This window comes from Pipistrellus kuhlii, unplaced genomic scaffold, assembly GCF_014108245.1.
Source record: "Pipistrellus kuhlii isolate mPipKuh1 unplaced genomic scaffold, mPipKuh1.p scaffold_m20_p_2, whole genome shotgun sequence".
Taxonomy (NCBI): domain Eukaryota; kingdom Metazoa; phylum Chordata; class Mammalia; order Chiroptera; family Vespertilionidae; genus Pipistrellus; species Pipistrellus kuhlii.
Window position 1 is genome coordinate 6372459 of NW_023425515.1, and position 25854 is coordinate 6398312.

At 49.4% G+C, this 25854-nt stretch overlaps 1 protein-coding gene across 9 annotated transcripts; it reads left to right on the top strand.

The window, feature by feature from the left end:
* Positions 1-1364: 1364 nt before the first annotated feature.
* PRMT2 (protein arginine methyltransferase 2) lies at positions 1365-19064 on the top strand. 9 transcript variants are annotated; one of them, XM_036446332.1, is made up of 11 exons: positions 1365-1510; positions 2906-3004; positions 5279-5383; positions 6088-6270; positions 9326-9487; positions 10331-10495; positions 11232-11407; positions 14079-14208; positions 15547-15683; positions 17348-17519; positions 18479-19064. In XM_036446332.1, exons 2-11 carry the CDS (start codon positions 2966-2968, stop codon positions 18509-18511), a joined length of 1302 nt encoding a protein of 433 aa, XP_036302225.1. In that variant the 5' UTR covers positions 1365-1510; positions 2906-2965; the 3' UTR covers positions 18512-19064. The 9 variants fall into 9 exon arrangements, with proteins under 9 accessions (XP_036302225.1, XP_036302229.1, XP_036302228.1 ...); XM_036446333.1 differs by having other exon boundaries at positions 1370-1510; positions 2903-3004; XM_036446334.1 differs by lacking the exon at positions 1365-1510 and adding an exon at positions 1571-1589.
* Positions 19065-25854: the final 6790 nt, after the last annotated feature.

Here is a 25854-nt window from a genome sequence, read left to right on the forward strand (position 1 = left end):
GACTATGAAGGAGACCACCTTGCCCGCCAACACCGGTGCCTTTGTTCCACTCCAGTCTTGCTCTAGTGACAAGGGACTTGCAGTTAGCGCTGGCAGCTGGACATCAGCAGTTGGCTGGCTAAACCAACTCTTCGGAGAACCGACTTGTAGAAAGGTCTACTTTAACTAAATTTGGACTTGAATGCTTTCATCTCCTCTTTGCCTGGAATAATAGTATAACTAATCTATCATTGGTTTGGAATATACATACGAGAGCCCCAGTGCCTGAATTTGTGCATGGGTGGGGTCCCTCTGGGTGGCCTGCAGGGATTGGGCTGAAACCTGCAGCCCAACGCTGCCTGCAGCTCCTGCCTGCTGCCTGCCCAGGCTCATGCCCACTCAGTCCTGCTGGTGCTGCTCTTAGCGAGGTGTTCTCCCACGGGGAGTGGTCTGTGGGATCAGGCTGAAACCTCTCCGACATCCCCTGAGGCGTCCAGGCCAGGCTCAGGGACCCCACCGGTGCACCAGCTGGGGAGGGACTGTGCAGGGCTCTGTAAGAAGATTTTTAAGTCAGTATCTTTAACAGATATAGAACTATGCAAGTTTCCCAAATATTCCTGTTCAGTTTTGGTAATGTGTTTTTCAAGAAATCTGTGGCATTTATCAATTTTTTTTCAAAAGTTTTGTGATATGTTTATCATCTTTTAAAAATTTACAGAATCTGTAATGAATTTTTTTTTAATCCCTCATATTGGTACTTTGTATCCCTGTCCCTTTTTAAATACACATACCATAAAATTTACCACTTTAGCCAGCTCTAAGTGTAGAGTTCAGTGTATTAAGTACACTCGTGTTGTCCACCCATCGCCAACATCCATCTCCGTTACTCCTTTCATTTTATAGAATTGAAGCCCTGCACGCTGCCTCTCCCAGCTCCCCCGGCCCGAGACCATCGGGAAGTCGCGCTAACGTCATCTCTTTCTCTTTTAATCTCAAACTTCCTTTTGGGAAATCAAAACGCAGTCTCGCGGCTCCCATCTGTCAGATGGAAAGAATGACAAATGAGAGTCATTTAACTGGTAAGTTTTAACAGCGCACGCAGTGAGATGAACTGAATTACTACAAGAGAAGCAGAGAACGGGAGTGCCGGGTCCAGACACGATGGCCATTCATCGCTCGTCCACGGGTCTCCATCCCGGGCCAGCACGGCCCGCGGCCCGCTCCCGCTCCCCGATCGTGCGCACAGCCCCGCGCCCCGCGCCCCGCGCCGCCCCCAGGCCGGACGGTCCACGCGGGGCCCGAGAGCGCCGCGCCTGCGCAGGCCGAGGCCGCGGCCCCGCTCCTCGGGTCCGGGGGGCGCGTCGGGAACGCGCATCCGCGGGGCGGGCTTTCCCCGCTGACGGCGTGCGCGCACCGCGCCTGCGCGGGCTGAGGGCGGCGGCTCCGGCTCCCGCTCGCGCTCCGCTAGGTGCCGTCCGCCCCTCGGCGCTAGCGGTGTGGACGCCGAACTCGGCGGAGAGACGCGGCTGAGGTAGGCTTTCCGTGGGCAGCTCGGGGCGCCGGGCCGCGCGTGGGCAGGACATGCCAAGTGAGAGGGCTTCGCTCGGCGTGTGCGTGGCCAGCGCCCTGGGGCCTCCGCCCCATCCGAGACCACCCGGCTCCTTCCGACCTCAGCGCTTCGCGCTGTGTTGGCACACTGCCAGCCTGGCATTCGCCCCTTCCCGGGCCCCGCCCCTCCGCCACGCCCCTTTACCCAGCCACGCCCCCCCGTGACACGCCCACTTCCCTCGGTCCCCGCCCCCTTTTCATCCTCCCCGCCCCCCGCTGTGAGCCCTCGTCATCCTTTCTTGCCTGCTTGCTCCTCCATTGGCGGCATCTGTGCCCCGCCCCCTGTCTTCACTCCCCCCACCTGTCACGCCTCCCCTCCTCGGCCACCTGCCCCTCACGATCCTGGGCCACTTATCCCACAGTGCGCGCAGCCTGCGCCCCTTTGCAGGACTGGCCTTCCTCGGCCCCACCTCGGCCTGGGTCCTCAGGGCAGTCTTCCCGCCCGCCAGACCCCGCCCCCAGGCTCCGCCCCCGCCCGCCAGGCCCGCCCCACTCTCCAGGCCCCGCCCCTCCCACCAGGAGGCCCCGCCCCTCCCCCTGCCCAGCCCTGACCCACCCTGGTCCCAGGGCAGTGTTTTCCAATGAAAATGTAACGTATGCATATTAGTATTTGTAATTCTAAATGTCACAAAATAATTATTAAGTCTTTTTTTGCTTACATTTCTTTGTTGATTAAGGTATCACATATTTGTCTTCATCCCCCATTCCCATCCCAAACCCCTCCCCACGCATGTCCCTACCCCCTTGTTGTCCTTGACCACTGGTTAGGCTCACATGGATGTAATTATTAGGTCTTGATTGATAAGTGAAGCACGCATTTTAAACAGAATTGAAAAAAAAAAACCCCTCAGTGTCTAATATGGACTGCACTATCGCTGGAAAAATAAGAATTGATAATGAGAAGGAAAAGCCTTTGGAAGATGCAGACCTTGGTTCCTGTTAGTGGAAATACTTTGAAGCCTCAGGTAGGGAAGTTTAATTGGAAGGAAAGCTAACAGGATTCCAAGGAAAGATTTACAGCGCTGTGTGTTCAATCAACCCAGTGATGGGACAGAAACTAACAGGCTGCGTTTGGCCACTGAGTAAGATTAACACCTTGCAGACTGGTGAAGAAAACACACATTTCTTTGAAGTTCATAAATTTTCCGTTGTTTTTGTAAAGAACTGCATTTATAAATTTTATTTCTGTCTCATTCTTTAAACATACATTTTTATTTGTACATGGTAGAGGACCTTGTCATGGACCATAGAAGGGAGGTGAACGTAATGATTATGCGATGTAACAAGTCATTTTCTCATTCCCTCTATTTTAAAGTAGAAACGGAGAGGAAAATGAAACATTAAAAGTGGCAGCTATGTGGCAGATCCTAAAAGAACTATGGCAACTTCAGGTGACTGCCCCGGAAGTGAATCTCAGGTAATTTCAGTTCTGGTCTGGGAGAACCTGTACTTAAACACTGGGAACGTGTCAGAGAGCTGAGATCAGCCGGGAGTGATAGTGCTCTCCTTGGATTTAGGAAGATGGCCACCAACTATGGTGTGCTTAAATGCAGAAAATGCAGTGTCTACGGTTGACATTCTGAATTGGGCACTGTAAAAATTTCCCAAGAACCCAGTGTTCCATCTTTGGTACCTGTGCTGGTGAAACAGGCACATTTTCTTAGTTGTTAAGAAAGTCTCAGGCATGATATGTTAAAACAGGTCAGATACATTAGAAAAGATTTGTGTAACTCATACACATAGTTTCATTCAAGTTAGCAGTAAAAGTCACCTTAAATTTCAAGGAATATTGATTAGGAAAAATTAAAAACCAAATGAATTGTCTAATAAATAATGTTTATAAAGAAATTAAACAATTTTAGGTTTGTGATGTCAAGTGTAACATTTCCCCTGTTGCATTCTAATGGTTGTTGTAATTTCATTAGGGTTTTAAAAAAGAGACTTTTATTGATTTTGAGAGAAAGAAAGAAGTGGGGAGGAGAGATAGAAAGAGAGGAGAGGAGAGAGAGAAGCATTGGTTTGTTTTTCTACCTATTTATGCACTTATGGTTGCTTCTTTTTTAAAAAAAATATATTTTATTGATTTTTTACAGTGAGGAAGGGAGAGGAATAGAAAGTCAGAAACATTGACGAGAGAGAAACATTGATCAGCCCCCTCTTGCACACCCCCTACCAGGGATGTGCCCGCAACCAGAGTTCATGCCCTTGACCGGAATTGAACCCTGGCCCCTTGAGTCTGCAGGCCGATGCTCTATCCACTGAGCCAAACCGGTTTCGGCTCGTGGTTGCTTCTTATATGTTCCTTTATTGAGGATGAAATCTACAATCTTGGTGTATCAGGACGACAGTCTAACCAACTGAGCTGCCTGGCCAGGGCTTGAGTTTTTATATATAGAAATTTTATTTATATTTGGGTCATTTTATTAATCATTTTCTTAAAATTAATCCCCATAAAATATTTAAAAAATATTTTTATTGATTTCAGAGAGAAGAAGGGAGAGGAAGAGGGGGAGAGAGAATCTATTATAAGAAAGAATCATTATAACATCTATTTAACATCTATTATAAGAGAGAATCACTGATTAGGTGCCTCCTGCACATCCCCTTCTGGGGATCGAGCCTGCAACCCCAGCGGGTGTCCTGGCCGGGAATCGAAACGTGACCTCCTGGTTCATGGATCCACACTCAACCACTGAGCCACACTGGCAGGCAATCATAAAATGTTTTAATTCCATGGTTATCTCATTTTTCTTTTGAGAAATGTTTGAACATTTATAGAATGAAGATTGCAAACATCAAGTACATATTGCTGAGAAGTGAAAATTTGTTAACATTTTGTCGTGTTTGCTTTAGCATACACCCACACACATACAGGACATAAAACAAAACCACTGATAAAGTTTGTTTCCCAACCGCAGGCCCAGCTTCCTTTGTCTTCAGAGGCAAACACCACTAAGAATTATGAATTGAACATTGTGCTTCTGCACCAGTTTTATACTTATTATAACCTATTTTGGGCATCTTTAGAATTTAAAAATGTACATACTGGGACGGAGTGCTGCCATGACCTGGAACCGCGGTTGGAGGTCCTGCCACCTTTGGCGATGTCTTCCAGGCCGGCCCCTTCCGCTGTGAAGTGGAGCCGGGCAGCATGCAGGTCCCTGGGGGGTAGGGCCTTCCTCTCGGTCCTGAGCAGCATGTGTCAGTGGCAGTGCTGCCCAGTGAGGCCACACCCGGTGCCAGGTCACCAGCTCCTTCCCTAGGCCTTCAGCGAGGCCCCCGAGGCCCCTCCAGCTCTGTGTTCAAGCCCCATGAGGTCCCCACGGTGCGACAGGCAGAGACAGGACTTCCTTCTCCTGGGACTGGGCATCATTTTCAGGAGGCTTCCCAGATGCTCAGAGGTCAGTCACTTCATAGACACTAAAAATGCCTCTTTCTTTGATGTTCTATTGAGGTTGCAGATCATTTTGTACTAGAGATAAGAGGTAAAGGTGGAATGCAGGTCAGACCCCTCAGTTCTGCTAGTGAGGATGACACCCAATTGTTTGTTTGATAAAGACTTGGGTCAGTTGAATCTTTGTAAAACTATCCTAATAACCCAGAGGCTCCACTCCCACCCGCCCCCCGCCCCCCAGAAAAAGAAAAGAAAGAGAAGCCCATGGTAATTTCCCTGTTCTCTGGCTTTGGGCAGCGGGGAGAAGAGCCTGTGGACCACTGTGAGCAGCCCCTCCCGGAGGGGGTGCACCCCCAGGAGTTCGTGGCCATCGCGGACTATTCTGCCGCCGACGAGACTCAGGTAGCGTGTGCGTCAGGCCCATGCTGTGTGGACCCCAGCGTGCCCGGCATTAGGTGAAATGTCGGAAGGAGGTGACGTTTTTCAGGAAGTCACGCTAAAGTTAAAGAAGCGTTCAGAAGTTTAGAGCCCCCTGAGGCCCGCGAGTGGCCCATCCTTCCTTCCCAGCCTATAACTGGGAATTGGAATTGTGATCCCAAGCCCGATGTGAGAGATGCCTGTGTGAGCAATGGGGGAGGAAGTACCTGCTCCAGTTTCTGCTTGGCAACCTTGATTCAGAACCTGTCCTTGTTACTGAAAAATAAGGTTATAAAATAAAAATCCCTGCTCGAACAGGGCTTTCTTTGCTTTGAAACAGGAATTCCCTAGCCAGGGCCTCCAGCCACGTAATCGGCCATCACAAAGCGGAGTTTCAGCGGAGAGGCTGTTGAGGGTTTCTGTCCTAAGCCTTTTGAAAATGTTTACTCTTTCTTTTAAAAAATACCAATTAAGCTGTGCTTTTCTTTCATGTAGATGGATAAAGCCACAAAAATCTCTTAAATCCTGGCGCCATTTGCATAAGTTGTCACTTGGTATAAACACCTATTGACTTGTTTTTGAAATGCTGTGATTGGGGCCCCAGTGATACGGGATTTATTACAAAGTCACAGTTGAAATGACAACTGCATGTTTTTCTTGAATTTTCACTTCTCCATGTGTGTTTTCAGCTCAGTTTTCTGAGAGGAGAGAAGATTCTCATCCTGAGACAAACGACTGCTGACTGGTGGTGGGGCGAGCGCGCCGGGTGCTGTGGGTACATACCAGCCAACCACCTGGGGAAGGACCTGGAGGAGGGTGACCCCGAGGACACGTGGCAGGATGAGGAGTACTTCAGCAGCTACGGAACTCTGGTATTGCTTTCAGACTGCCTGGTCAGCTGGCCACGTTCCAACTTTTCAAAATGATTCCTGGGCTTCCACTCATCTCCGTTTAGAGCAGGGCTTGTAGGCCACACCCTTTGATTCCGGGCCACTTGGCTCTGCTATCGTGTGAAAGCAGCCCCCAGAACACAAAGAAGCCAGCAGGGCTGTATTTCAAGAAAACTTGATGACTCTGAAATTATAATTTCACATAATTTTTATGTGTCCTATTCTTCTTCTGATTTTTAAAAATCATTTTAAAATGTAAAAGCTATGCTTAGATTGCAGGCTATACAAAAGCAGGTGGTAGGGCTGGATTGGCCCATGGACTGTAGTGTTATTTGATTCCTGGTTTAGGGATATTATTTGAGCAATGAGATTATGAACTTTTCTTGGTATTTTAAAAAAAGTTATCAATTTTATTTAAAAAATACAAAAAAAACGACATATAGCAACAACAATAATACCTCTATATAACTACCGTGTTAGTCTATTTTTTTTTCTTCAATATGGATAAAGACCCATAATCCTATGGTCCAGACAGCCCCATTTATATTTTAAAACTAGATCAAAACTGATACTTGTAGATCGAATGTTATAAACCTAATATGGAATGAAAGAAGCAATATATCAAAGAACAGTTAATGTTTGATTTGATTATATAAAGTTAAAAGGTATTGTTTATGGTGAGTGTACACAGAAGTGGAACTCTGAAGGAGATTGGGGACCTGGTTCCTCTGAGGACCTGAAGGATGCGGTGGGTCATCGGGGGCTCTGATCCGCGAGGCTGGGATGGGAACATTTGGGGCGCTAGCAGTGTTCTAGTATTGGTTGCTCTGTAACTGGATTTGATAACCTTTTTGTAGGTATGTCATAGTTCACAATAAAAAAATGCTAAATTCAATGAAGAACTGTTGGTATAAATGGACATAATGATGTTTCAGTCAACAACGGGCCACGTATGTGATGGTGGTGTACCATGTGGCCAAGGTATGCAGTGGGCTGTACCATCTAGGTTTGTGACAGGGCACTCTGTGATGTGCACATGACAGAATCGCCAAATAATGCATTTCCCAGAAGGGATCCCATGCATGACTGCATGGTTAGAACTTTCAGTCTCTTAAGAAAGACATAATGAAATCCAGAGTCCGTGCCCTCACTGAAGAGGCCGCTGCACCTTGTAAGTCCTCTCAGCTGCAGTGTTTATGCTTCCACCAAGGAAGTCCTGCTGAAGTTAAACAAGTGTTCAGAATTTTAGGGCCACGTGAGGCCTGTAGGTCTAAGCTGCATCAGTTTTATTTTTTTAAATTTATAGAAAAGGAATGTTCCACACACACACTTTTCACGTAGCTATGTTATTTTGAATGTCTGTTCTTTGTATCAGCTACAGAGTATTGTGTTGCTTATAAAAAGATTGTGTTGGTAGACTGTGCGTAGTTAATGGCTTTTTATCATGACAAGCAGTGCTGTGATGGATGTCCTCCTACACGAGTACTGCTCAACTTTGCTAGAATTTCCATTGGGTAAATTCATAGGGTGTGTGTATGTTTTTTGCTTTAGTGGATTTTGCCAATTCGCCCTTCCAAAAGATTTGTTGATTGTACACCCACCAGTGGTGTGTGGGTACCTATTTTACTATCACAAAGCATCTAAGGGAAACAATATTTTAAATTTAAATTCTCTATTGTTTAAAATATTGCATAAGTCTCCTTTTCTCCCCATTGGCCCCTCTTTGACTTCCTCTACCCTCCAGCACATGCCCTCCTGTGTCCATTGGTTATGCTCATATGCATGTATACAAGTCCTTTGGTTGATCTCTTACCCCCTCACTCCTTGCCTTCCCTCATAGGTTGGACAGTCTATTCAGTGCTTCTATGACTCTGATTCTATCCATCAGTTTATGTTGTTCATTATATTCCACAAATGAGTGAGGTCATGTGATATTTATCTTTCTCTGACTGGCTTATTTCACTTAACATAATGCTCTCTATGTTCCATCAATGTTGTTGCAAATGGTAAGAATTTCTTCTTTTCTATAGCAACATACCCTGTTTCCCCGAAAATAAGACAGTGTCTTATATTAATTTGTTCTCCCAAAGTTGCGCTAGGTCTTATTTTCAGGGGATGTCTTATCTTTCCATGCGCTAGTTCTTATTTTCGGAGAATGTCTTATTTTTGGGAAAACACGGTAGTATTCCATTGTGTAGATGTACCACAGTTTTCTAATCCACTCCTCTGTTGATGGGCACTTAGGCTGTTCCTAAATCTTAGCTATTGTAAATTGTGCTGCTGTGAACATAGGGTGCATATATCCTTTCTGGTGTTTCTGATTTCTTGGGGTATATTCCTAGAAGTGATATCACTGGGCTAAATGGGAGTTCCATTTTTTATTTTTTTGAGGAAATGCCATACTGTTTTCCACAGTGGCTGCACCAGTCTGCATTCCCACCAGCAGTGCATGAAGGTCCCTTTTTCTTCACATCCTCTCCAGCACTTGTTGTTTGTTGATTTGTTGATGATAGCCATTCTGACAGGTGTGAGATGGCACCTCACCATTGTTTTGATTTGCATCTCTTGGATGATTAGTGACTTTGAGCATGTTTTCATGTCTCTTGGTTTTCTGTAAGTCCTCTTTTGAAAAGTGTCTATTTAGGTTCTTTGCCCATTTTTTGATTGGATTATTTATCTTCCTTTTGTTAAGTTGTTTGAGTTCCCTATACATCTTGGAGATTAAACCCTTATCAGAGATAACGTTGGCAAATATGTTCTCCCATGCAGTGGGCTTTCTTGTTGTTTTATTGATGGTTTCTTTTGCGGTGTAAGGAGGAGCTGCATGCCCCTCACTGAGGCTGGAAGAGTCCAGAAATTTCCAGTTTGTTCCTTCACTGTTTACTCTTCATCTGTTGGCATATTTTGGTCTTTTGACTGCTCATGTGTTTATATGTGGGGTAGAGGGGGTTAACCTAGGCCCTCCTGTTCCACCTTAAACCGTAGCTCAGTGCAGCTCTCATTACAGGCCATGACTCACACTGTGCTTTTCCCGCAGAAACTTCACCTGGAGATGCTGACAGACCAGCCACGAACAACGAAGTACCACCACGTGATCCTGCAGAACAGGGCGTCCCTCAAAGACAAAGTGATTCTGGATGTGGGCTGCGGGACCGGGATCATCAGCCTCTTCTGTGCACATTATGCGCAGCCCAGGGCGGTGAGTCGGAACGAGCCTCGGTGACACGCCCTTTGCGTGCCAGCCATCATGTTGACAGAGTTGGCAGCGTATCCACGAAGGCAGCAGTCGGAGGTCATGTCATCGGTTAACGAGCCAGCGCAGACTGTGATAGGACAGATAGAAAATGTCCCCATGAGCTGCACGTGGTGTGTAGCTTTTTGAAACATTTTATTTCCCTTGGATAGAGAAACACATGCATCCCACATGTGTAGGTCACATCCACATGTCGTCCCTACCCTGAGCAGGGACTACTCGGCAGGGACAGGGCAGACCTCACTCTCTGTCTTTAAAGCGCGCCTGGGCTGTGCAGAGTCGCCGTCCCTTGCACGGGCTGATGTAATTCCTAGTGTACAGATGAGCTGCGTGCAGGGACCACCCGAGTTCGGATCCTGTTGGAACCAGGACATGGTGCTCAGGGCCCTCCTGGATTGAAATGATGCCAGAGGCCACTGGTATCCTAAAAGCCGGGCTGTCCTCAGATGAGAGCCGAGAACCTCCTGCGTCAGTTAGGGATTGCCGCTGCATGAACAGGAGTTGGCTCTGGCCTTACCCAGGGGGCCTCGGGGCAGGCGGCCCTGGGCGGGCGCAGAGGCTTCTGTTCACGTGCGGCCCCAGGTCTTTTAGGCCGAAGGAGGGGTTAGAGCTCCCTCCCCAGGGCTCCCTCTGAACAGTGGGCACACTGGCCCCTCCGCCCTCGGCACGCTGTCTTCCTGCTGTCCCTGCCGTTTGCCATGTACTCCGGTGCAGATTCTGACTCAGCCGAGGCGGTGACAGGCTGAGCAGTGCCAGCACGTGCACTGATGGTGCCTCTGCCACACGCAGGTGTACGCGGTGGAGGCCAGCGAGATGGCCCAGCACACGGGGCAGCTGGTCATGCAGAATGGCTTCGCCGACATCATCACCGTGTTCCAGCAGAAGGTGGAGGACGTGGTGCTGCCAGAGAAGGTGGACGTGCTGGTGTCCGAGTGGATGGGGACCTGCCTGCTGGTGAGGGCGGGGCAGCGGCTGGGCTGGTCTCTGGGATCTCCTTCACAAATCATGGTTCATCTTGACGTTTTCTATAAGGTCAGATGTAATTGAGTTTTTACAATATATGAACATTGGCCTAGTGTCTTATTTTTAACTGATTAAAAAAAAATGCCTTTATAAGAATCTGGTATAACAACACCATTTAAAATGGAAGAAAATTGGGAAAAGTACAAATAACTGTGGCAGTCTAAATAAGGGAATACTCCATGGCCATTAAAAATCGGGCTTTAGGAAGTTTCTCGATATACATAGAGAAAAGTTAGTGATAGTTTGTTGGTTCTAAAAAAAAAAAAAAAAGCACAGAAAGGTAATTGCAGTATGATTCCAGTTTTATTTGTAAAATCACATGTGACAGCGACTGAGCTTCAGGTCCAGGTGAGATGGAGTGGGCATGTCGTGGTAACTATTGAGTGACCGACTGACCGAGGTGGGATGGGAGTGAAGGTTAGTTTGGCCGTTAGCCACGCCCAGTTCTAAATTCTAACTGAAAATGATGTGACTTAAACCCGCGCTGTAATAGGAGGTGACCTTTGATGTGTGGGTACTACAATAGAAACCCTCCAAGACGTGTTGGCTGGTGATACTCTTGAGGGTTAAACTTGTAACGATCCCAGACCGTGCGAATGCCGCAGGGATGTCTGCAGACACTGGCCTCAGTCACCGTGTCTCCCGTGTGCCTCTCCCTCCCATGCAGTTTGAGTTCATGATTGAGTCCATCCTGTACGCCCGGGATGCGTGGCTGAAGGAGGGGGGGATCATCTGGCCGACCACGGCCGCGCTGCACCTTGTGCCCTGCAGTGCCGACAAAGACTACCGCAGCAAGGTTCTCTTCTGGGACAACGCCTACGAGTTCAACCTCAGCGCGCTCAAGTGAGTGTCCGGGGCTCAGGCACCCACAGGCGCGCTCGGGCCTCCCGCAGGGTGGACTGCGGGCATTTCTAGGGCAGAGTAACGCACTCTGTTACAGAGCTTGCCATGAAACGAAATTTAGTCATGTGTCTGAGCATTTTGCATGCTGCCCTTAATGCATTTTAAACTGATAACAGCTATGATGGGAATTGCACTGTCTGTTGCAATCTAAGGTCCCAAATATAACGGGAAAAATAACGTAATGTTTATGGACAAGACCTTTATAAATGCGTGGGCCATTGAAACACAAATATATGTTCCCACTGAGAGCTATACATTTTCAAGGATCAGAACATTTGATTTCTTGGTTTTTAACATGTGACACTCTTGCACAGTTGAGCCTCAGGTTTGATTTCCTGATAAGGCCGTCCCATTTCTAGGCTGCCCCCTCAGGGAAGGATGGCAACATAAGCTGGCGGCTGCTTCTGAGAGTTCCATGGTAACTAAGCCCTGGAAATTAGGGAAGGGCCATCTGTCAGAAGCTGCAGGAAACTTCATTCATGTAGCAAGGACCAGGTGAGCCCGGATGCCTGCTGGACATCCAGATGGGGAGTAGACGGCAAGACGGGGGCCTCTGTGCCTCTTGTTTTTTATTAAAAAATGGAAGAGAAATAAGTGTCAGCTGAAGGTCACTGCTGCCAATTCCATGCCAATAGGAGTCCCCAGCCTGGGGTGCCGTGCAGGAGAAACTTGATTCAGTGAAACAGCTTGTCTGTGAGCACAGCTCCTGTTGCAGCTCAGTTTGCCAACCAGGGAAACACAGCCATCGCGATCCACTGAGACAGGGGAGGTTGGCTTATGCCCTGTCCTTGTGATTGGTCTATTTTCATGTACATGAGGAATCCAAATTTGTACAGTTTGATTGGCCCAAATAGCACTGCTCTGAAGTGGTCAGCCCCTGAATTCTGATTGGCCAGTATAGACACAAATGAGAATAGTATTGCACAGCTCTCATTGAGGGGGGCAGGTCTTCAGCCCTTGGGTAGACTTTCGGTCCTAGGAGCTCTCTTACAAGGGAAAAGAGGAAGGAACACAGTGCTGGAGGCTGCTGCTTGTCCCTGAACGATGCAGTGTGCATGAGGGGCCCCTGGGAAGCATGACTGCTAGACTTTGTTTCTGTGTTTGAGCCCAAATAACCACAAGGAGTTCTTAGCAGGTATATGCTTCTCGGGGTTGACAACAGTAATGCATACAGATGAAATCTTTCCTAGTTAACACTGAATCATTGCATCTTCAACCCAGACCCTAAAGGGAATGGAGGGGGAAGGTCTGACACAGTTGTTCTGTAGTTCATCTAGGAAAAAATGGGCAGGAAGGGCTAGGCAGGCTATGAAAGGAGCAATGAGGAGGTTCTGTGTTGCCAGGTATTCACATCTATGGTAGGGTCATTAAAGCAGTTTGGTCCTGCGCCCAGAAAAGACAGATGAGCAGCATAGGATGGGAAGCTGCACAGAGCTGTGGACTATGGAAGAGGTGGGGCATGAGGGCAGGCAGCCAGTTATCCTGGGACAGGTGATTGTCCCTTCTCACCCCACACATTAAAACTTAATTCCGTGTGGATTTGAGTTTTATGTTAATATGCCATATATTCTTAATTCCTTATAAGTGCATACTTGTTTTTATCAGAAAATTATTAAAATATGTACATATACTGGAATCTTTATTAAAATGTTTACCTTTATTTGCTATTTCAGAAGTTACTGCTGTCCTTATTTTTGGAAACTTTTCTGTGGTAAATAACTGATTACTTACCAGCAAACAGAGGGGTCAGCCTATGAATTGGAGTGTTAGGGGGAGGACATGCAAAGGGCCCTGCAGGAGGTCCAGCCGTGTCTCCTGAGAGTCAGGCCTTCAGTCCTGCTGATTCACTGCATTTATTAAGGAATAACCTAGAACAGGAATATGTTTTTATTTGCTGTGTAATAGAAGATCCATGAAAGGTCTTTTATAATAAGTCTTGAGGCCTGGTGCCCGACATTCATGCACCTGGCGGGGGGGGGGGGGGGAGGGCCTGCACCATCTCACAGTCCGGACTCCTCAGGGATTAGGGTCTAAACCAGCAGTCGGACATCCCCCTGCTGCAGTGGTGGGAGAGGCTCACTGCGTTCTCCAGCCGTGAGTCCAGCTTCTGGCTGAGCAGTGCTTCCCTGTGGAAGTGCACTGACCACTAGGGGGCAGCTCCTGTGCTGAACATCTGCCCCCTGATGGTCAGTGCGTGTCATAGTGACCTGTCATTCTGCTGTTTGGTCAATTTGTATATTAGCCTTTTATTATATAGGATAGATTCTAAAAATAAAGAAAACACATTGTGCCCTGTGTATCCTGGGTGTGTGGTGAAGGTTGGTTTCTGTGTGTTCAGACCTCGTGAAGCGGGCAAAAGGAAAGTGCCTTATTGCTGCACTCAGGCTGCCTGGCCTGCGGGGAGAGTCTGGGCGGGGGAGGGGGAGGGACCCATTGCTGCACTCAGGCTGTCTGGCCTGTGGGGAGGGTCAGAGTTGGGCTCTTAGAGCTGCAGACAATGGAGTGGAGTTCCTGCTAATATAGAAGAGAAGTGGCATGTCCTGTTGTCACGTGTGTCCGAGCCTGAGCTGTTGGTGATGGCTTGGAGTAATTACTCTGACCTTTTCCCCAGATCTTTAGCAATTAAGGAGTTTTTCTCGAAGCCCAAGTACAACCACATTTTGAAGCCAGAAGACTGTCTCTCTGAGCCGTGCACTATTTTACAGCTGGACATGAGAACGGTGCAGATCGCTGAGCTGGAGGTGAGGCTGTGTAATCGGCGCACACACGTGTGAAACTTGTTATACAGAGAAACGGATTTATGCTTTTTGCTATTGATTTTCCCATAGTCTTTTTTTCTTATGGTCTATTCTGATTTTCTTTTATATTTTTACATTATTTTCTTTCTAGTTTACCTCTTTAACATCTTTCATTATTTTAAAAGTGCCTTGTTGCTGCACTTATGTTTATGTTTAATATTATCAGCATCTTCAGATTCAAATAAATTATATCCAATTTTATGATGGAATTTAAAAAAAACCATTTTTTTAAATTGATATCAGAGAGGAAGGGAGAGGGAGAGAGAGAGAGAAAGATCAATGATGAGAAAGAATCATTGATTGGCTGCACGCCTGCTTCTCCACACTGGGGATTGAGCCTGCAACCCGGACATGTGCCCTGACTAGGAATCAAACTGTGATCTCCTAGTTCAGTGGTCAGCAAACCGTGGCTTGCAAGCCACATGCGGCTCTTTGGCCCCTTGAGTGTTCTAATGCCACTTCTTTAAAATAGACTTGCCTAAGCCGAAGACCAACTTCTGTGCATGGGCCACAAAGTTTCAATTGCACTGTACCCGCACATGGTATTTTGTGGGAGAGCCACACTCAAGGGGCTAAAGAGCTGCATGTGGCTCGCGAGCCGCAGTTTGCTGATCACTGTCCTAATTCATAGGTCAACACTCAACCATTGAGCCACATTGGCTGGGCTCATAATGGAATTTTAACAGAAAATTTTTTCTAAGTGTTTTTAGCTATTCTTGACAAAATTTAGTTCTTCATTTTACTTACCCCCTCTTGTCATAGGGCATATGTAGGTTCAGGACCATCCCTTTGGGGGAGACAATGTTTGAACCACAACCTACCTTCCCCCCCAACCCCCAACTGGGAGTTTAATGGCAAAACAATATGCAACCTGAAATTTTGAGGTTTTATTAGTTTCAGCTACAATTGTAGAGACCCAGCCTTAAACTTCCTATGCAAAGAACTGAGAAGAGGAGGTATTCACAAATTTTGGGGCACAAAATTAGGCAAATGAGGCCCAGATTGCTTGAAACCTTTTCTGATTATCTGCTCATTTGAATTCACAACGCAGGTGTTAGTATTTACTTTCCTAGGAGGATATTCTGTATGTTTTTTTGATGTGTATAGTTAGATTAGCAAGTGACAGGTGTGTTTCTAGTCGCTGAGATGGGGGTACAGGCAGTGGTGGATCTGTGACATGTGCCCGAGCGGAGGAAGAGCCTTGCTCAGACAGAGCGGAGGTAGCCTGTGTCACGTGCCTAGGGACCCATGTCCGTTTTCTCTCTGTTTGGCTGAACACAGACAATGACAGGGGAGCTGTGCTTCGATATCAAGAAAGCCGGCACTCTGCACGGATTCACGGCCTGGTTCAGTGTCCGCTTTCAGAACCTGGAGGAGGAGGAGCCGCAGCTGGTGCTGAGCACGGGACCGTTCCACCCGTGAGTGTCTGCTCCTCCTGTGGGCACACGGAGCCTCTCCGTGGAGCATAAAAGGGTTTGTCTTCAAGTTATTGGCCTGACGAAAAGCATGACAGAGTCATGAACTTAAAGATCTAGAAGTGTTGAATACTAATTTAGAATCTCTCTAGACCAGCTCCCTGGGCAGGGAGCTGTGACCTGGAGCCAGGTGTGCAGTGGGTGGGTGTCGGGGCCCAGGCTGGGTGGAGGTGAGTTGGGGTCTTGCGCCCCCACTCGTCCCTGCACTTGGCTTCCCCAGGCTGCTCCGGGGCCCCTGGATGAACAGAGCGGGGCTCGGGGTTGAGCAAGCTTTGTCTTCTCAGTTGCCCCAAGTGTTGCTACAGCTTTTGTTTTTAAATATATTTTTATATTGATTTCAGAGAGGGAGGAAGAGGGCAAAAGAGAAAGAAACATCAATGATGAGAGAATCAGGGATCGGCTGCCTCCTGCACACCCCACACTGGGGATCAAGCCCCCATCTTGGGCACGTGCCCTGACCGGGAAATGAACTGTGACCTCCTGGTTCATAGGTTGACGCTCAACTGCTGAGCCACCACAGCCGGGCTGCTACAGCTCTTCATGGTTAGCAGCATGCTTTTTTGCCGAAGGCAGGTGCTTCTTGAGACACATGTTTTGTGCAACAGCGTTTCGTGGCTGCACACGTGTGCCCACACTTGGAATCCACGTCTGCTCATGATGCTGACCCAGCAGCCCATGGAAATGAAATGCTGCCTTCATGGGCTTTCAGTAGCTGCCCTGGACACCCCTCAGGCCCAGGGTCAGCTAGAAGTGAGCAAGGCACGAGGGAGGGGGTGGTTGAGCAATTGAGGCCTGAAGGACCCCGATGAGTGAGGCCGAGAGCAGCTTGCCCAGAGCATCCTGTGGAGGTTGCAGAGCTGGGTCTGCAGCCAGTCCTCCCGGAGGGGCGCCCGGCATGGCTGCGAGTGCTCACCTTAGGAACCAGCGGTGAGCGCTGTGTGCCTGCGCCCGCCTCCACCTGCGGGTCTGCGGTGGGTTATCTACACGCAGGTGGTAGCAGGGACAGGGTGGCGGTGGGCAGGGCACAGCAGAGGACTCATGCTCGCTGAAGGGTCAGGGAAAGAGACCCCCATGGTGGCTGAGGGAGGTGGCCCCAGAGTCTCCTCAGCGGGGCATGAGCTGGGGCCACACTGGGTGCCTGGGAGAGGACATGGCAGGGGATGAGCCTACAGAACTTAGAGGGTCCCAGAGTGTTACTGTTTCCCCCCGATATCACAGTTGTGTCGTACGCATGCAGTCACAGAAATAGCGTGTATTGGACTCAGTTTCCTCAGTGTGTGTTTCTTCTTAACTGCAGGAACTAGAACCACAGGCATCAGTGGCTTAGAGAAAGAGCTGGGGGACTTGGGTTGGACACCGGCTATGCTAGGCTGTGGAGGCCGGGTTGATACTTGGAGGGGCTGGGGAATAGACACCATACGGGGATCCTGTGTCTGGCCATGCGCCCTGAGCACCCAGGGCCACCAGAGTGAGCCCCCCTCTCTCCTCCCGGGATCTGAGCAGTGTCCAGCAGCCGGGCCCTTACGGGGCTCTGTCTACCCTGCAGTAACCCCGAGAGAAGGGCCCAGGGCGGGGCTCCAGTAACGCCTCCCCCCCGTGTCTTACAGCACCACCCACTGGAAGCAGGTGCTGTTTATGATGGACGAGCCCGTCCCCGTCCACGCAGGGGATGTGCTCACGGGCTCGATTGTGCTGCAGAGGAACCCCGTGTGGAGGAGGCACATGTCCGTCACTCTGAGTTGGTCTGTCACTTCCGGGCAGGACCCCACGCTGCAGAGGGTAAGATATTTAAATGTAAAGGCATACGTTGTGGTGCTGGGCTGGGGATGGGTCTGTGGTGATCCCCGTGGCGGATACTTGTCCCTGCCCTGGCCAGACACCACGGCCACGCCTTGTCTGCATCATTTTTCTAATTCTCATGCTGGGCCCTGGATGCTGTTATTCCCAGAACAGGACACAGAGGGGCAGGGAGGTAAGTGGTTTGCTCTGTGACACAGCTAGTCCGCGAGAGGAGACCCAGACCGTCTGAGGCCACCTCTGTGTCCGGGAGCCACTGGTGGAGAGAAGGGGCTGAGGGCTGAGCCATCGTGCAGCCTGGCACACACCTGGTGCCCACTGGCGCTGGGTGTGTAGCCGTGCGGTGTGAGGGGCATGGTCTGATCAGGTGGAGGTTTGAGGACCGAAGAGCCATTGTTCCCACAGGTGAAACAGTGCAGCTGGTAGGCCTTACGCTTCAGAGGCCGCTGAGAAATGGATTCTCTTCTTCAGATCTGGGATTAATGTAGGAGGGGAAAGAAAAGTATTACATGGTTTCCCGTTGTTCATTTAAAAAAAATACATTTTTATTGATTTCAGAGAGGAAGGGAGAGGGGGAGAGAGAGGGAAACATCAATGATGAGAGGGAATCATTGATCAGCTGCCTCCTGCACACCTCCTACTGGGGATTGAGCCCACAACCCGGGCATGTGCCCTTGACTGGAATCAAACCTGGGACCTTTCAGTCCACAGGCCGATGCTCTATCCACTGAGCCAAACCCACTAGAGCTCTCATTCTTGATTACTGTTTTGTGCTTTGCTTTACAGTAATTTTATGTTAAAAATTTGTCACTTAAAAATACTCTGCACCCGAATGCCATTCTCCTGTCCAATATTAAATTATTACTAGGAAATACTGGCTGTGCGTTAACAAACTTGAACAATTTGCTATTTGACTGATTTGTTTTCTTTGTCTTTTCCAGGTTGGAGAAAAAGTCTTTCCGATCTGGAGATGACAGTTGCAGTTCTCCTTGGGAAGCAGCGTGAGCTTGTTGGAGGAAGGCACAGGAGCGGGGAGTTCACACCGGTGTGAACACTTGTCCTTGTGAAACCTGCTGACGCTCGCTCTGCCCGGCAGGCGGTCACCCCCTTCTCTGTGGCTCCACGACAAACACGCTTGGGCTGCCCTCGCCACTGTCACAGCCCGTGTCTGTCCTCTAGTAGTAGCTGCGTTTCCAGGTGTCCGCCCATGCTGTCCACAGTGCCCCCATGTGGGCAGGCTGGGGGCACAGTGTTCCTAAGCTAGGTCTAGTTCCACACTCATAGGACGCGCGTCAACCTTGTCTCCTGTGAAGTGACTGTTCGTGTGTCATGTGTTACTGGTGTCCTTCCCGCCCTTGGTTCATCCACTCACCATGCAGAACGTGGGGCTGCACAGAGCCGCGCGGGACCCGGGGTGGCAGTGAATGTGCTGGGCTCTGCATGAGGTAGGTAGTACCGTGTAGAGACATCTTCCAAATTAATCGTGTTGGCACATAGTCCATCTCAATAAATATTTTTAAATAAACGGACGTCCGTGTAGAGCCTACTTCTGCGCATGTACATGATTTGCACACGCATGGGATTGTACTACGTGCATTGCTTTGTAACCTTTCTCATCTAGCATTAGGGAGAAACTTCCATGCCAGGAGGTACACATCCACATTGTGTGTGTGTTGTTTCGATGTTTCGTGAACTTTCTATTTGTATACACTGAGTGGCCAGATTATTATGACCACCCCATCAGTACTTTGTTGGGCCACCTTTTGCCTTCAATACTGCGGCGATTCTTCTTGGCATTGACTCCACGAGATGTTGAAAGATGTTGCAAGGAGTCTGACACTGTGCCTGATGAATAGCCCTGTCCAGTTTGTGAGATTTGATGGTTGTGGAACCAGCTGCCTGATGGCTCTTTTAACTTCGTCCCACAAATGCTCAATTGGGTTGAGATCTGGTGATTTTGGGAGCCACCTAAGCAAGGTAAAATCTCCCTCATTAATGGAGGGAAAAAAGAGGAACAATTGTAATAATCTGAACAATAAAGATTTATTAAAAAATAAAATTTCAAAAAAAAAAAAAAGTCTCACTCATGTTCTTGAAACCACTCCTGCACAATACAAGCACTGTGGCAGGCGCATTGTCTTGTTGGAAGAAGCCATCTCCATTGGGATACGCCATCCACATGACAGGGTGAACTTGATCAGCAACGATACTTAGGTAGGTTGTGCTATTCAGATATTGTTCCACATGAATTAAAGGGTCCAAATCATGCCAGCAATACTTGCCCCAAACCATAACACTGCCCCCACTAGCTTGAAGGGTTGTACTCATGCATGTGGGGTGCATGTTTTCATGCTGTTTCTGTGAAATTCTCACTCTGCCTTATGCATAATGCAACTGGAAATGTGATTCATCGGACCACATGACTTTTTTCCAATGCTGAACTGTCCAATCCTTGTGTTCATGTGCGAATTGGAGACGTTTTATCTTGGTGACTGCAGACAGCAGAGGTGTTCGAACAGGCCTTCGGCTTCCATATCCCATTCGATGCGGTGTACGGCTAGTTTGCCTACATACGTTAGGTGGTCCTAATAATCTGGCCACTCAGTATATAAAAGCCTAAGCAACCAAATGACTGAATGATGGGTTGGCTGGCCATTATGATGCACACTGACCACCAGGGGGCAGATGCTCAACACAGGAGCTGCCTCCTGGTGGTCAGTGCGCTCCCACAGTGGGAGTACGGCTCAGCTGACCACCGGGCGCCAGATGCGGAGCTGTGGTGGCAGGCACAGTGGGGCCGGGATGAGTGGAAGTGGTGTGGTGCCTTGCCTGGACTTGGTTTCTCCCCGACCGCCTGCTGCTTGGCACACTGCTACATCCCTCGGGGGATGGCGGACTGCCGGTTTCAGCTCAATTGCTGCAGGCAGTGGTTGGTGCAAAGGTAAACATTTCTTTGTGTGTGCTTTGGTACACACGCCCCCGCTGAGCATTCACCAGGAGCTCAGTGTTACCAAAAATGATCAGATAGTTTTTCAGAGTCACCACGGAGACCAACTGCCTTCTGATCGTACACATCAGTCTTCAGAATGCCCCCAGCATGCTGGTTGGGTTTGGGGGTCATTTTTAGTCATTTTGCTTATTTATTTTACATCACTGAATATGATCATTGAGAAAAGTGTTCATATCTCACATCGAGACCTCGAGGAACATGACCAATAGGATTCCTTTAGAAAAATTATCTTTATCGTTGAAAGTATTACAATGCCCTCCCCCCATTTTTTAATCCATTGACCCTTCTAGCCTGTCCCATCCCCCCGCCCCACTCAGGCCTTCATTACACTATTGTCTGTGTCCATGGGCTATGCATATATGCATATAAGTTCTTTGGTTATTCTCTTCCCACCCACCCCCATCTTCCCTCTGAGACTCATCAGTGTGTCCCATGTTTCTGTGTCTCTGGATTTATTTGGTTCATCAGTTTACTTTGTTCTTTAGATTAGAAGGATTCCTTTTCCAGGGATGGGAGTGGTGATAGGGAAGCTCTGTGCTCCTCTGATACCAGTGAGGTTTTGAGGAGGGCCCATGGACTGGCTTTAGGGGTCTGTGAGCTCCTTGAAATGGGCACTGCTTTGTGGGTGGGATTGTGGAGGGCCTCAGAGATCATGCAGGGCTGCCCCGCCCTCCCACCCAGGAAGGGTGGTGCTGGCCCCATGTGCCTGGGCACAGCCTGACACAAGGACACTCAGCAGACGAGTACATTCATCCAGGAATGTGTGCAATGACTTGTCAGCCCCATGATGCAGTCTTCTTCTTTTTTAAAAATTATATTTTTATTGATTTCAGAGAGGAAGGGAGAGGGAGAGATAGAAACATCAATGAGGAGGGAGAATCGTTGATTGGCTGCTTCCTATACACCCCACACCGAGAATCAAACCTGCAACCTAGGATTGAACCAAGATCTCCTGACCAGGAATTGAACTGTGATCTCCTGGTTTGTGAGTCAATGCTCAACCACTGAGCCATGCCGGCCGGGCCAGGTGCAGCCTTCTTGAGGGCTGGTGGTTCCTCCTGGGACTGGCTGGATCCTTCGTCCCCTCTGAGTGGGCAGCAGCAGGCAGGCAGGTCTCAGTGAGGACAGTCCTGCAGCTCAGCGCAGCCGGACCCCGCCAAACTGACCGGGCTCCTGGGCAATCGACCAGCTGCCTGGGCAGCAGAGGCAGCTCCTGGGGATTTTTTAATCCCTAACCTCCAGGAGGTAGAGACAAGAATCTCCTCCCTTGCAGCCTACAGAGTTGAAGATGCAGGAGCACCTGCATCTCTCAACAGGAGGTTTCACTCAGGGCCGCATGGTCTCCGAGACCCAAATGTGCCCATGGTCCCGCCCCGGTGGCCTCTGGAAAGCTGTGGATTCCATGTTTGGAACAATTCCCGAGCCTCCGGCTGCTTCCCTGAGCAAGAAGAGACCGGAATGAGCCGCTCTGTTCTTCAGGGCTGGCTGACGGACACACGTGGCTGGGGGCAGGTGTGACCTCGCCCAGGGCCGGTCTCAGGTGCAGGGACCAGGGCCCCACAGCAGCAGTGCTTTTCCCACAAGGGGATTGCTTCTGTCATTATGGGAGGACGGCAAGCCCCGCACAGGTGTCTGCAGCCCGTGGCCCTAGGACTGCCGCGGTCGGCAAACTCATTAGTCAACGGAGCCAAATATCAACGGCACAACGATTGAAATTCTTTCTGAGAGCCACATTTTTTAGTCTTAAACTTCTTCTAACACCACTTCTTCGAAATAGACTCGCCCAGGCCGTGGTATTTTGTGGGAGAGCCACACTCAAGGGGCCAAAGAGCCGCACGTGGCTCGCGAGCCGCAGTTTGCTGACCACGGCCCTAGGCGAACCCCTGCCTCTGTGGTCCACCAGTGACGTGGAACCCGCTGCCCTCCTGCCAGCTTCTGTCCTCAGGCTCGAGGCCAGCCCCTAAGTTTCCCCGTGGGAACAGCATCTCTCCTGCCTCCAGTCCAAACGCTTCCTGAATCCGGACCCTACATCTAGCCAACCCCACACCCATCTTCCAGGTGCTCTGGTGGGTTCAGGAACGAGACTGGGACCCAAGCAAGGCCCAGGGGAGAACACACCTTTCCTGGAAGAAGGAGCAGCCAGCGGGTGTCAGCCGGCACTGGTGGAGGCCCAGACTGTGCCTGTGAGTGGGGCACCTAAAGGCCCTTAGCAGGATGGAGAGGGACCAGGTCGCACTGTGGGAGAGAGAACCTGGACCTGCCAGGCCCGAGCTACTCTGAAACTTGCTTCTTGCGAGTATTAATTTACTCCTACCATTGGGAAGTATTTACTTTACTTCAGTGAGTATGTCCGGTTCCTTGCAATAAAGCGTGTCCTGGCTGATACACCAGAAGCAGCAATTCCCGAGGCTCCCTCTGCCGGGTGTCCTCACGGGGTGGGGAGTTTTGTAGCCCCAGTATGCCCCCTGGCTTCCCAGCTGCCGCACCTGCACAAGGGGCTGTGTCTTCGCCCCTCCCCTGTCTCTGGTGGCTTCTGCACTCCGTGGTTACAGTACTTCTGAGAAGCTATACTCCACGCTGCTCGCCAAGTTGCTCTGTAGCTGAGCTGTGAACCCAGTTTGAATCTGAGCGAGTGGATGCTGCTTCCAGCGACATCCAATTCCTCTCTCTCATCCCTCCTTTCGCTCTTCTCTCCCTTACCTCTTCCCCTCTCTTTATCTCTCTGCTCTCTCGCACCTTTCTCTCCTCTCTACTTCTCTCCTCTCGCTCCCCTCTCTTTCCTTGTCTCTATCCTCTCTTCTACCTCTTCTCTCTCTTCTCTTGCTCCCTTCTCTCTTCTCTCTCTCCTACTTCTCTTCTTTATTTTTTCTTTCGCCTTTTGTCTCCACTCTCTCTTTTCTCTGTTAGTCTTTGGAAGGCACGTGTACCAGCCTGAAATCCCAGCTTAGCCACGCGCTAGCTGGGGAACGTCAAGTCCGTTTCTCGGAGCCTCAGTTTCCTCTTCTGGGAAAGGATGGCGCTGATCATAGGACCCGCCCGCGGAGATGATGAGGCAACCAAGTGTGTGGACATGGCCACCGCCATGCAGGACACAGACCTGCCTGCCACACAGCAGGCGCCATGCCAGTGCCAGCTGCTCTGACAGTAGGGCGGCTCTATATAACGCTATCCATCTGTTTCATTGTGTATAGAAATCATGGCATTCCTACGCCTTTATGACATATGCTGGAGACCCGATGCACAAAAATTTGAGCAAGCGTAGGGCTTCCCTCCAGCACCCAGGACCCGGGCTGGCTCTCCTCTGGCCCCCGCTTCCTCAGGAAGGATGCCCGGCCTCATTAGCATACTACCCTTTTATTCTTATAGATACCTACATTCCATAGAGTGTTAGCTGTTTTTATTATTGGATAACGGAGCAAACAAAATGTGCCACGAGGTGGGTGAACTAGCACAAATGCCACGCCGGGTACTCCTGTCATAGCTGCGTCCGTGACAAGGTCCAGACAGATTCCTCCCCTGACAGTCTTCCTCCCCCTCTTCCCGCTTTAAATAGCTTTTATTTATCACAAGAAGACTAAACATGGATCTCCCCTCTTAGCAAATGTCCAAGTGAGCTCAGTACAGTGTGCTGAGCTGCAGGCACGTGTTGTTCAGCAAGCAGACCTCTGCCAGCCCCTGACCTCGTGCAGCTGATGCTTCAAAAAACGTTTCCGATGACGCCACCGCAGCTGCAGAAGATGCAGCGCCGGCCGGCGGCCTGCAGGTGGCAGCAGAGGCCCACGTTTTTAGGCATTAGCTTGGGAGGGGTGAGGCAGTGACCCCCGGGGTCTGCTTTTTCCTTGTAAACTGCCCCCCTCACCGAGGAGTGCAGCCGGGAAGGGGCGTGTCTGAATATTTCGGGAAGCTGCTCTCATGCTAATGACATCTGGGAAGCGGGAGCCAGCTATTATTCATTAAAACCTCGGGCGGAATGAGAGCATTCGTGCATTATTAGGATGCAAGGAAGTGGAACCGGAGGTGAGGCAGAGGGCGAGGGAGCAGGAAGAAAAAGGCGTGGGTTTGGGCAAGCACGCCCCTGAACCCCGGGACTCCTTGATGTGCGGGGCGGGCCACAGCCAGGGAAAGCGGAGTCCTCTCAATAAGGAGGTGTGGGCGCAGAACAGGGCCCCCTCCCCGGGGCTCAGGCAGTGAAGGCCGGGATCAGCCTCATCCATAAGCTTTGGATAACATGTAGATTCCCTCATGCCTATGCGTACAGAGCAGAGTCTCTGTCTCTGTTACAGATCAGGGGACAAATGAAACGGACAAAAGGAGACCCTGCTGCACGTTTTCAAGGGCTGGGAGTCGCTCTACTCCAACGGATGTGAAATATCGCATATGGACCACCAGATGGCAGTATTGCCCCACAAAAAGCCCGCACCAAAAGGCTCAGTCTTTTGGCTAGAAAGTACTACAATCACATGTGTCTTCCAATGCAGTAGCAATCGAAATCAGACGCATAACAAGCATTAGCTTATATTTGCACTTTCCCCACAAGTGAGTAACATCACATTTGCTGTTATTGTTAGTAGTGATGCTTAGGTCTACTTCAGTTATTGTCTTAGGAAAATGGGAGTCTACCAGTTGTATTGTCAGCGACTCTATGCACTTTTATGACTCAAGTCATTAGTAAAAAAAAACAAACAAAATCTAAGCAGTATATGATCCTTTCTTCCCTCCCTCCCTCCCTCCCTCCCTCCCTCCCTCCCTCCCTCCCTCCCTCCCTTCCTCCCTCCCTCCCTCCCTCATTTCGCCTCTATTTTCTTTCTTGGCATCCTAATGCCTTGCTACTCACTGTATTCCATTCCTTTTAGGTCCAAACATTAGAAGCAAGTACTTTATTTAATTTATTAGTTCCTGTTATGGAGTGAATTGTGCTCCCCCCACCCCCATTCCTACATTAAAATTGTAACTCCAACTACCTCAGGATGTAACTGTACTAGGGGATTGGGTTTTTAAAAAGGTAACTAAGATCAGGCGAGTTCATTAGGGTGGACCCTCATCTAATGACTGATGTCCTTATAAGAATAAATTGGGGCACAGGCAGTATAGAGGAAAGACCGTGTGAGGACACAGCGAGAAGGTAGGCATCTGCACACCAAGGAGAAGGCCTCAGAACAAATTAACCCTGTGGGCTTGATCTTGAACTTCCAGCCTCCGCAGCTGTGAGACAATACTTTTCTGTTGTGTAAGCTACCCAGTCCATGGTACTTTGTTACAGCAGCCCTAGCAAACTAATACATCCTCTTACATTCTCTTTTTTTCCTT